The sequence below is a fragment of the Rhipicephalus sanguineus genome, chromosome 11, assembly GCF_013339695.2.
Source record: "Rhipicephalus sanguineus isolate Rsan-2018 chromosome 11, BIME_Rsan_1.4, whole genome shotgun sequence".
NCBI classification, from domain to species: domain Eukaryota; kingdom Metazoa; phylum Arthropoda; class Arachnida; order Ixodida; family Ixodidae; genus Rhipicephalus; species Rhipicephalus sanguineus.
The window spans coordinates 36872452-36885484 of NC_051186.1; the positions used below are offsets into that span (position 1 = coordinate 36872452).

Genomic DNA, 13033 nt, shown 5'->3' on the forward strand with positions numbered 1-13033 from the left:
CACCAACTGTCATGACATCATAGATTTTGAAGGCGTATACTAGAGCCTACATAGTTCCTAATCGCTAAGAATGAAGTAAATTTTCCTCTGAGGAGGCCAGGTTTAACATACCCAGTTTCAGGAAATTTCGTTAAGCCAACGTCACCAAAATATGAAAAATCACTTTGACATCCGCAACATTATGTGGCAAGATTTCAGTGAAAAATTTAAAAATGAAACTTTAGTCTTTATTTTCACCTCTATTAATAAACATATGACAGAAATTAATGGTAGTTCTCAGAGTACAACTGAATACCCACAAAATAGTATTCTCCAAAAGAAATAATGAAACAGGTGCAATGATGTCATAAACTTTATTCGTAAATCATCTCTCTTGACAGAAGTACAAGCAACACGTAAGTGCAAGTCACATCAGGTTGCACACTGCTTCCTCGTCCCACATGCACACGGAGGAAGGCTTCCACAACCATCTCTCGACAGTCATACGGGGTTTTTATTTTTGAGCGTTCAGCGACACATCCGAGGCGAGTCACCGGCTTACTCGGCGTCGCCTCTGCCGGCTACGTAACGAGGAGTGCCGTTCTTGGCACCAGTACGCGCTCAACGCCCGTGAGTTCAATGCCAAAAGAAAACACAGGAGCCCTGTCAAGTCGCACAATAACCTCCAAGATGCACGTGCAGAAGCAAGTTGTTCAGGGACAGCGGGCTTTTCTTTCTTGCTCCTTAGGAATACTAATGATGCTAACATCTTTGCAATGTGCACCAGAGTTAATGGCCACCGTGCATCTGACATGAGAAAGTTTTTGAACGTGGCGCATTCAAAGTTAGTTAAAATTGGAGGGACACTAGAGCGAAAGAAACATTCTCGCTCATACGGGCAAAGCTACTCTTTGATGACATCAAAAGCGCCTGAAGACAGGCTACATTGTGTTTTGAGGACGCCAGCCGTTAAATATGGCTAGTTGCTGCAAATTTTATTAAAATGTGATGAACATGAAAAGACGTACTTTAAAAAACCTGTGATACCACACCGACATTGAGGCACTGGCGTTCTGGCAACCAATCATATTAACCTAGAATCGTCACTTTGACAATATAGTTCTCAAAAAATGTTATCTACATCAATGCAGTGCTTTAACCTAATTTTCCCTCAACCTCCTCTGCACATTCCTACTCGCAGCTGCTGTATGCTAAATCTCGCTAACAGTCAAGCAAATTGAGGCAAACCAATCCCGTTCACATGATCACACTGGCCTGCTTGCTGCGAGACTTATTCCAATATGACGCTTCAAACGAAACACCGCTTGGGGAATATCAGTGCATGAGTAAGCCGAGTTTTTGGCAACCTTAAGCCGAGTACCAGAAAAGTGCTGAAGCTCTTGGAACTACAGATGACGCTTGACTGAAATTCTTAACATGAAAGAAATCCAAAAGACTGAACGCAAGCTATCTAGAACACATATGCTCTTTTTTTTTCTAGAGAGCTGCTACCTACGTTTTGACCAATGAAACCTGCCGTGTCGTCCATTGATTATTAGTTGGAGAGCAGAAGAAGTTCTAGAAGCAGTGAATGTAATATCACTGTTGCCATCTTGGTGAACTATCTGCTGCACCTGGCAAACTATTGGCTAATACAGCAGAAGAAGCGAGTGCATAGCGCTTTTGTTTTTATTGAAGGCTATAATTTCTGCACCTCTTCCAGCCACAGGTACAATGACGACAATAATTTTTGATACGATGAAGACAATAACTTCTGATCTCATTCAGCAAGTGCTGGCCTTCCCTAGCTATTACACAGTTAAGAAAGGGAAAATAGACAACCACCCAATTGTAGCACGAAGCCACAAGGAAATCCATACGGATTTCTCAGAAAAATAAAGCCTCTTAGTTGCCGAAAAATTGTCCTGGTCCGGGGATCGAACCCGGGACCAACGCCTATCCGGGGCAGTCGCTCTACCAAGATTTCCTTACACAGTGCAGTCGCATAAACAAGGGGCACTTTTTACATCTATAAACGAAAGCTCTGCATGACATCATTCTGATGCTCTTGTGTACTTGAATTCCGGGATATCAAACTCTCAGTTGAATTTTGATGAGGTTGGAGACAGTATTTCGAAAAGACAAAAAAAACTGTAACATTGTCCTCATTTAGCTGCAATCCAATGACTGGCAAACTTGTTTTTGTCTTCACAAATTTTTCTTTTCAGCATTTCACATCAAAATTGTCTCCGGGCCTTTCCACAGATTCTGTTTTTACTACCTTAAGCGAACGAAAAGTGTTCCGCAGTACTAAATTGTAACGATAGTCAAAATGGCATCCTACGTGGGTGTCCATGCAACTGTCACGGCGTATTTTAATCTCTTAAGTGCCATTAGTTTCAACTAAGTTATCCAACTACAATGCTGCTGACTGTATAACCTGATAACCTTGTGACTGCCTTCCTTGTCTGAGTATTTGCAGGTTTCGGGGCTCAATAAAAATACACAAATTGGCCATATCCCTAAACTTTCCACGGTGATTTCCTGAACCTCCTCCATAAATCGCAACAAATTCCCGATTCAGTGTTATCCAAATCCTTGGTAGAGCAAAATAACATGTCAACTCTGGTTAATGCAGCCTGTTGATACTGCAAACAGACAACACGGGTGCGTAGCTGGGTTTCGAGAATTCACCACGCTTTTCGGGCCTGCCACACCCAGTCGCATACGCTACTTCCAAAAACTCTCTCACATCAATGCAATCGCAGTAGCTAGGCCATTGCTCTCTCACACACTCAAGCGATAGCATAGGCTGCTGGGTGGCCTCCGATTCGTCACAACGCACGTGGAGAGCATTCCCAATCTTTTTTTGTTTCTTTTCCTTTCCTTTTTTTTTTTTTTTTGAGACACTTCGCTGCGAGTACCTTTCAGCGACGCGCAACACTGGTCCTGCAGTGTTGTGCGACGAAGAGAGAGATGAGGGTAGGAGATAGAGAAATAAGCTCCTGCTTTCTCTTCCAATCTCGTTCAAAGGGTATTGCGAGTGAGAAAAATGAAGAAATACCATCTGCGGCGAGTCACAAATAAGAAAGGTGAAAGCGAAACATTTGTGTCGTTGCATCACCCAAGCCAAGCTAGGTGCACAGCCAACATGTACTCAACACTGAACCCCTGTGTCATTAAAGGCCAGCTGCAACAAAACTTTTACACCGTATAAAAAGTGTATTTTAACATATTACTGGGGTGTAGAGAAGCCTGCGCGAAAAACTTGACTCTCAAAAGCAGAAGCATCCCAAAAAGCTTTGCAACCAAAACAGTTTTCAATGCTGAAACTGAAGAAATAAAGAAAACGCCACTACTACGATGCGTGACCAAGGCATGAACGTGTGGCTCCTCGGCATTTTGTCAGGCACAACAGAGGACCCCTCAACACCTCGGGCGCGATGTACCTGGCCCTTTGCTGTAGCGATAAACATCAAGCGAGAGCATTGCCCGCTTAGGCCATCTTTTCAGGCTGCTAACAAGAAAGGTACACCACAACTAGTCCAGTTGCCTTGCCAAGAATGCTTCAGTGGTACTGTGCTGCTCAGTCGTAATGAGTTTAATCAAGGCGAAATTTCGTTGCAACCGGCCTTTAACTGACAATGGCTCAGTGTAGGGCTTGCCGTGGCCCGTTTTCCAACAGTGGCTACTGGGATCATTCAAATACTGCTGCAACTCCGACTGAACTTTTTCCCCTACATTCGCGCAAACCGGCACTCTTGCGCCTGACCAGTGACGGGCGGTGCCCACGGGAGAGATGCGCCGACGCCCAGTCCTTCGACCACTTCAGCCTCTTGGAAGTGTCTTTCCTACTAGAGTATGGCACCTGGCCAGAAATTATGTACAGTCACTGTAGATGTCATATTTATAATATATATAATATTTATATTTATATGTATGTATACATACACAATCCTAGACACCCACTCCCATGTTGCAGGGGGAGGGCGAACAGAAGCACACACAGTACAAAAGAAAAAATATTGACCGCGCAGAGCGTGCGGCAGATATCCGTCTGACGAATCCGAAGGGGCACACTCCGTGTGACACACTCTGTGGGAAAGAAGGCGGGAGAATTACGGAAGCAAGGAGAAGGCAACAATATGAAATGCCAAGGGAAAAAAGTATCGGAACCGGGCGTCGCATTCCTTTTATAAAAGGCAGAGGCAGCGCGTGCCTTCCTGCTACTTGAATATTATTCTGCACGTTTGACCCAAAGAGTCCGTAAATACGGACTACGGAGTCCATAAATACGGATATGTGCACACGCGACATGCATGCGCTCGATTTCACGCGAAACCCGATGACAGGGTTTTCCTTTTCTTTCAAGAAAGCCTCGCTTCCGAGTGCAGGGTGAACACAACGAACGCAGCGGGTCGCTATTGTCAATTTCACTGGCACACACACAAACATATGGCGCCGCAGAGTCGGAGTTGATGTTCGACTCAGCACGACACTCTACATTGCTACAGTGCAACGAACTGCACACCATTCTTTCTGAACTAGCATAATGTGCAGTTGATTCTCGAAAATTCTCATTCGGCACTGCTACGCTAAAACTGATCTGCGAGGTCTGTTGAAATCACTAAAAAGTGAACATAAAAAGCCCGCCCCAGGGGAAGGCACTTTTTTAAAAAATGATGCGAACAATTTTTCGTTTTTTTTTCTTCGCGTGCTTCACATAAAGAGAGTGGTAAAGGAGGAGGCAAGGACAGAGAAAACAAAAGGTGAGCCTGGAAGACTGCCCACGACTGCACGCACTCCACAGATAAACCCCTCTCCAAGACACATGCACGCGCACACAGCACTGATCAACAGATCGACTAAGGCACGTAAAACTGCGGGTTTCACACATCTCGAAAAAATGAAGCTCACAAAATTTGCAATGACAGTGCAATGATGAGCGCAATCGATCGGCAACATATCAAGGGATAGACAGGTGACATTCACAGTCAGGATTCTAAGACAAATAAGGATGAGGGTCGCCAAGATGCGCGCCAGGATCGCAGTCGATGGTCAGAAGCTTCGATTTCGTTTTCGGCCGGGCGAAGTGGCTGGGAGGAGAGTTTTGTAATGGCCGAACTGCCCTTGCAGGTGTATCCACACAACAAACAACTGCACGAACTACTACTCTGCGCACAATTCCGCAGCTCATGTGGCTGCTGACGACAGCGTTGATGGGATGGACAAAACGAGTGGGTGCCATCGACCGCATTGCGTCGGTCAAGTAGTTGTCACGACTCGTTTGGCTCAACTGTTCCTCAACCACGCTTGAACTTGCTTGAGATTTGCATCCCGATGCTTCAACAGCAAGGCATTCACAATCATTCGTCCCGTTTCAGAAATCTGTTTTCTATTCCCAATGCCCCGTGCCTCCTGAAAAAAGGATACAACAGTCACACGTTGCCTCCGGTGGCTTGCCGACAAATTTCAGATGCCAATTCGCCTTTTTTATTTTCCTGTGCTGCCCTCTGCCATTTTGTTAGGGTTTTGCTAGGGGCCGGGACAATCGCCATCGCCATAATGAATGGCTCCAAGATCAAAAGGCGTTTCGCGACTTTTCGGCTAGGGGAGGGGAGCATGCGCTATGGAATCGTGAAAGGGGTGGTTTATTGATGTTTGCACATTCTGAATACATTGTATCAATTATGCCACAACCTAAATTTCAGTAAAACTGAAACTTGGTAGTTGACCATGTTCAGATTTTTTTTTCTTTTTTGACTGGACAAATACTTGGTTTACCTGGAAAATGGTCTTGTTCGTAAGAGGACAGAGATTGTAGCGAGGCATCCAAAGCATCTTAGGCTGCACTTTCATTGTCTGAATATCAGAATCGCCATGCACTCGTCTGCGTTCACCGCGGATAAGATGCTGCCAACAGCGATCAGTGGCGTGCTGTCGCTCATGCCGATGTTCATATCGTGGTTTTGGGACGTCAAACCCCAGATGATAATCATTCCGATGTCCGGCCGGGAAAACACGAATTTGTTCCGTCGTGTGGATCAACCGTACAACAGCCAGAGGCGATGACGAGAAAAAAAAAAAAGAGAGAGCACCTACATATAGTAAACAAAATAAAAGTAGATCAACTGAGCAAGTGGTAACGATGAAAAAAACGATCGCAGGGAGCAAAATGGCATGCCCACAAACACATACACTCGCACATGCAGTTGTCTCGCGATAAAAAAATTGCCGTTTCTCAAGAACGGCATCGCCAATGCCGGGGGAAGCAATAAGGCAGGCGATGATCCGGAAAACAAATAAAATAAAGGAAACAACCAACGGTGGCACCTACAGAAAAAAAGGTCCTGTCGTGCCCGGCAACGTCAACAAAGAACTTTGGTTGCGACAAGGGTGACGAAAGGCAATGCGGAGTAGGAGATAAAATATGAAGATGGTTTTCAGAGAAGGTCGTGCGCTAACAAGACACAAAAAAGAAAAAAAAAAAAGGTGGGGGAGAGCGACAAGCTTTGATGAGGCCATGGATTGGCACGATGACAAACAATCGTTCCCGCCGTGTTTCCGGCACAGGCCGCAAGCCGTGGTGCCTAGAACGGAGGCATGCCATCTGCAAAAGGAAATTAACACGGCAATGGTTAGATTACTGTTTGCTGCAGTCAAACTCTGATGTAACGAATTTGCATAGCAAGCGATGTAATGGCACTGGCATTGTGAAAAACAAGAAATGCCCTTTTAAAGCGAGGGGTTGATGTGGCCACCATTATGGTTAAAAGCCAGTAAGATGTGGCTGTATGAATGAATTAATGAACGATTAAAGGAATGAATGAATAAATGTTCTTTATTGCACACATTATCTTATAAAATTATGCGCTAACCGTATGGTCCCATAGCCAAAGGCTAGTGCGAGTCCCATTTAGAAATATACATAGAAGAAACTGTAATAATTATACTAAAAGTAAGCAGAAGTACAAAATGAAAAATAATATCATCATGCAAGAAATAACATTTGGCTACTAGCAAGAGTCAATTCAGTTCGATTAAACAAAAGGAAAAAGAAGGAATATGACTTGTTGTCAGTGATGCTACCGAGGACTTCTGATTTGGAGCAATTTTTGGAGCAGCAAAATTTCCGTTTTGGAGCACTTTGGAGCAGCAAAATTTTCATCTTGGAGCACTTTGGAGCAGATAATTTTGCATCTGGGAGCACTTTAGAGCAGCGAATTTTACGTCCTGGAGTGCAATACAGAAGCATATTGCATTAACATTCAAGCACCTGAGTGTTATTATGGGGCTCTTATGAAGGCTAGAAATATTTCGATTCATTGCAAATCTCATAGAAAAAATCATCTCAGGAGCATAGGCGTGCGCACAGGGGGGGGGGGAGGGGGGGCAACCCCCCAATCACCTAAGAGGGGGGGGGGGGCGCAAAATCTGCCCCGTACATTGACCCTTGCGATAGCAATTATATGGACACTCTCGGCGGATTTTTGCCGTCGCCGTTGCTGTAATTTTCTGTATAGTGTCCAAATTAATAACATCACCCCGCGTATTCTAGCCGCGGGTAAAAGCTCGCGAGCACTGGCGACGAACGCGGCTGAAGTGGAGATTAAACTAGCCGGCCGTCTGTCTCCGCCGCACGGACAACGCATGAGATAACATCTTCCCGCGTGCGGGCCTGCCGTCGATTGCTCATCAAACAGAGAGGAAACGACCCGCCCGTCTTTCGTAAGGAGCATGAAGGGACGCCAGGGGAGCGGAAGGGGGGGGGGCGCATCGTTCGAAAGGCGCAGTCGCTTGCGCGCGCGCTATCTCGAGGCATCAGGAGACGGCTCGTAAACTTGCTGTGCTCTCAACGCTTACTTCGCATTTAGAGAACTCAGAGCAAGAAAACGCTTCGGTTCCTGGAGGGGCCATATTCCCTTAAACCAGCGTTTTGTTGAGTTACGCGAGATAACAATAATAATATCTAGGGTTTAACGTCCCAAAACCACGATATGATTATGAGAGACGCCGTAGTGGAGGGCTCCGGAAATTTCGACCACCTGGGGTTCTTTAACGTGCACCTAAATCGAAGTACACGGGCCTCAAACATTTTCGCCTCCATCGAAAATGCAGCCGCCGCGGCCGGGATTCGATCCCGCGACCTTCGGGTCAGCAGTCGAGTGCCATAACCACCGTGGCGGGGCTTACGCGAGATCGGATCCAAAAGAGTTAGCTGCTAGTCTTACTTCGTTTCACAATACAATATTTTTTTTTTTGGTATCGCATTCATTGCTTCGCTCTTAAGCGAAACTGAGTTTTTTTTTAACCGTTAGCTATTGACCCCCGAAAGCGAGGGGCGGACGTGTAACATGGCGTAGCCGCTTCACTGTGGGCCGTCAGCGACGGGCCCGCTACTGACAGCTGCGCATTTGCGGCTGCTCCGACCAGGAGATATGATTTTACTAATGAGAAGACATTTTTAAAAAAGGCAAGCAAAAAATTCGAATTGGAACCCTAGCACGCGAGCTCGAAAGGGCAGGGCCTTTTAGGGGGTATTTACCGCAGAGTGATTAGAAACTCGGACGTGCTGGCGGAAGGAATTACGAAAAAGCTGTTCTGGATGATGATCCATGGATAAAGTATATCTGAAGAAAAGTGTCAACGCGTTTCCACCGTTCGCGTGCTCTTCCATAAACGCGAAGCAAGGAAAATTCGATATTGTCCCATATATCTACTGCGAGCGATCCCAGATTTCATTCCGCGATGTCCGGAAACAGAAGTGACAGACATTTTAGCGGCACTCATGTAGTTATTGCTCAACACTGCTTTCCTTACGTGCCGTGCGACGCTTGAAACGAGCTATCAGCAGCGTTTCTGGAACAGACGACGTCCGCCGATGAATCGCCGTCGCACTTTCTCGCTACCGATAGGCCTCGACGTCACGAGCCTCTGCGGAGAGCGCGTTTTGCTGTCGAGCCGACTTGCAGAACAGAAGCTGCGTCGGCACCGTGCATGGCATCGTGGCTTACTCGGGACGCACGCGCGAGCGCTATTTATTCAGCGGCATAATTCTTGGTCCATGATTGCGACTTTATTGGCAGCCCCAAGATCGAGCTGCACATGTTCTGACGCGCCGGCGGTGCGATTGCCGGTGATAGACGCCCCCAAACCCGAGACTTTGGCGCAGTTTGGCGCAAATTTCGTCGATATTATCAGGATGGCGCAGTAAATACAATTTGGCGCACTTTGGCGCAGTTGGCGCAGGAGTGGAATCACTGCTTGTTGTAAACAAAAAAAGAAGCTGGTTAAAAGTAGTGCAGAGATCTGCAAAATGAAACTTTGGGAGTTACAAGAATAAATAATAGTTCCCTTCAATAGGTTAGGGAACATGGATATTCCAACACTTCGCAAAAAAAAAAAAGAACAGGAACATGTTATAAGTACCGTGAGTAGGACATAACTAATCACATTTGCTTCAGTTGCATTTCTCATCTTGCACAGCCGACAATGCAAAGAATTCAAAAACCATTCGACAAATATTCAGGTCTTTAACAGCGATCATGCGATTCGATCACCAAAATAGGGAAAGAGACTATTCGGTCAGTTAATTTGGAAATTTAGGATACATGCGCACTCCTAATTTCTGTATTAAGTCACTTGCAGTGCACACACTAAACTGAGACTAAGCTCTCAACAGCCAATCGTATTGACGCAGTGCAGATCTGCTATGCTAACGAATGACACAGTTCAACTTTTACTGTGTGGACAGACAATTCATGATGAAACACTGAGTGAAATACACGTTCTAAGCAAACCCCTCTATGTGTATGTGGAGGAGGTGGATATTGCATGAACTTATCAGAACTCGAAAGGAAAGAGTTTCGTTGAGGACACTATTTTCTGTCGTAAAGCTTCTCTTCACGTTCTGAGGGCCTATGCACATTGTACGCATATCAAACCAACACACGTAAAACAGTGAAGGTGAATGGCAGCCTAAAACGCAGCATACACCGAAATAGGTGAAGACAGTTCGGCATTGGAAATCTGATGACACGCACTGGCCAAGATGCGTAAGACAGCGCGGGCACACCCTGACATTCGTTTCTTCTGCAATTTTTAGCAACAAAAAGACCCAAGTTGAAAAGGGAAGTGCTTCAAGCGTCTCACATTACTAGGCAGGGGAAAGGCGTGCATAAGCGCAACATACTGAAGCCTCGGTGACAAAGATGTCTAATTTCTTAGTGCTTCCACAGCGAGCAATTCGGCTTTAGATTAGTATTTTTTAGCTCATTTCTTTTATGGTTTCCACATGCGCACTGTAGCTTACTTATTTGTTTATTCCCACAATAAACGTTTCAATCGTTAAATCAGCCTCGTCCCGTCGCCTCGTGTTTCCACGTACATTGCGTTTTCAATCGTTATTCACCTTCGATCATGCATCAAACAGCACATTTTCCTACACTGTTGCAAGCGAACATTCGCAAAGGCTCTCACACATAAATGACGTGCAATGTAATATGAAGGAGGGGCAAACGTCGGCTGTGAGGCAGTGCTTACCAGAACCTCCGAGGGCATGCTCAGTGACACTGAGACAGAGAGACTCCAGCCGGTTGTTCAGGTCCGGGTCGTTTGCCGAAGTGTCAGCTTGCATGCGTCCTGCACGTGAAGCTTGCCGTCAAACACGAAGCCTTTGTTGTTCAATCACAGGCACTTTAAATGTATCTCACCTAACTTCCTATGTCCTGACCTCAGCATATGTAAATAAATACAGTTAAACCCATTGATGATAATAATTGATGTTGTTATGCGTGGCAAAACTGCAAAACAAGTATGAGGCACGCCGCAGTGGAGGGCTATAGAAATTTTGGCCACCTGGGGATGTTTAACGTGCACCAACACCATACAGTGCACGGGCCTCTTGTATCTCGCCTCGACAGAAATTCGACTGCTTCGGTTGGGATCAAAGCGGAGTCTTTTGGGTCAGCAGTCAAGCACCCTAACCACTGAGCCAGCGGTGCAGCAGGTTATGCTATCAGCATGAGAGAATTCTTGATAGGAAAGTGGCGAACGCCAAGTTTTCAAGAACGGAAACGTTGGCAAGTCAGGTGACAATTATTGATGTGGGACAAAAAAAGACCCTCAAAAAGTGCCGATTCTTTATAGTGTGTGGAAGCTTTCGATGGCAAGCCACTACTGAAGAGAGGGCACGATAGCTTCACTTATGCTGAGTACCACAATGTGGTGGAACTGTGTAGCTTTTTTCACAATTTGCAACTCCAGACAAGAGCCTTGCATGTAAAAAAAAAAGAGAGAAAGAGAGAGAGAGAGAGCAGTAGCACTTGTGAAAGTGCCAAGAGAAGAAGCTACCTACCACTGTTAGTCGCAGCCTGCTTGTATAGCGATGCAACCACTGGATTCGGCCGCACGGGAGCCGAGTGAGTCCTCTGGATCTGCACGTGTGGCTTGCTCAGATGCTGTAAACAAGAGAGCACGGGCAAGGAAGTCGCATACAAACGCGCGAAGCCAACCTATGCATAGGGTATGTGACACAATAGAAACGTTTGAAGTCAAGGGACGCACAAATTACTCATGGACGTTATAGAGATGTGCTACTCTGCATTTGTGAGCAATTAATCCATGTCTTCGCACGGCACAAGTGTAAACTGTGTGCTAAAAAGCTACCGTAAAAACCGGAATATAGGTTGAAATTTTTTTCAAAAAAACGCGATCAAAAGTCAACCCTCGTCTTATATGCTGGTCATTGGCAGAAAAAAATATGGAAGTCTCGCAACAATGGGCAGCTGAAGTCAGAAGCCTCCATTGCCATCGTGAGCATCAGCAGCGGCGGGTTGGCGGCACCGTTGGGCAACGTCATTTTGCTTTTTTTTCTGTCAAGTGTGGCTGCATCGGTTATCCGCTGTTTTTATTTCTCTGTTCCCTTCAGAAATGAGTGGTAGCCGACGGCAGTTTATGATAGGCTTTAAGAAAAAAGTTATCGAGTATGCCGAAGCGCACGGCAACCTGGCGGCACAACAGGAATTCGGTGCACCGGAGAAAAGCGTCTGATACTGGAGGAGCCAAAAGCAGCGCATCACATCCTGCAGCAACCAAAGAAAAACTTCGTTTCGTGGACAGACTGCAGTGCACCCCGAACTGGAAATGCTACTTGCCGAGTTCGTCCGGGAGCTGCTTGCAAGGTCACTACCCGTGACAGCGGAGTGCATCCGCATAAAAGCTCTCGAGATAGCGCGCGACTCACGAGGGCGCAATTCAAGGGCTCGCCATCGTGGGTGCGCCGATTTATGAAGAGGAAGTGCTTTGCGCTGCGGCGGCGTACTTCCGTGTGCCAAAAACTGCCCGAAGATTTCGATCACAAGCTGGTCGAGTACCGTATTTATTCGAAAATAGGTCGGGCACGAATATAGGTCGACCCCTACTTATAGCGCTCTACGAGAAATAAAAAAAAAATATTCGAAAATAGGTCGACCCATGTTTTTTAGAAACAGGAAAATTGAAACATAGCACACCTTTATTTACAATTAACTTAGCGCCCTAGTCGCTGCCGGGAGTGTCATGTTCGTCAGATGTGCAAGGAAGGTTGTCGGATTCTTCGCAGGCATCCTCGGCATCCGAAATGACGTCGACTTCGCTGCCATCGATTGCGTTGGAAATGCAGCACTTTTTAAAGCCAGTCACGATAATTTCCGCTGGCAAGTCTTTCCGCGCGTCTTTCACCCACGTCGCAACTTCATTGAGGGAAGCCCTTCTCGCGGCGTCCCGTCGGTGTCATTGCAGCATCCTCCTTCAAGCCACTCTTTGTAACTCTTCGCCACCCGGTCCTTAATGTAGCCGGGACGTCATACCTAGCGGTATGACGACCAGGTCTGTTGGCCTTCTGCAGGGCCTCCTTGACGCCCGGAGCCTCAGTTCTTTTTCAAGAGCGTCATGCCTGCCAGTTGCTGGGCCGCGAAAAGCACGACGCTATCCATTGCACGCGAACTGTCGGTCCCGCTGCTTCCGCCAACCCGTAATCAACTTTTACGTCGAACTCACGCTGAGCGGCACAAGT

The 13033-nt window shown here is 46.3% G+C and overlaps 1 protein-coding gene across 1 annotated transcript in view; it reads right to left on the reverse strand.

Annotated features, from left to right (window-relative positions):
* Nucleotides 1–334: 334 nt before the first annotated feature.
* Nucleotides 335–13033, reverse strand: part of LOC119374528 (protein Smaug homolog 1) — a gene marked incomplete in the record, with an annotated part of 61123 nt that continues 48424 nt past the window's right edge. The window contains 3 exon segments of the mRNA XM_037644665.2: nucleotides 335–6589; nucleotides 10522–10620; nucleotides 11336–11438. Coding sequence (XP_037500593.1) covers nucleotides 6570–6589; nucleotides 10522–10620; nucleotides 11336–11438 — 222 coding nt within the window.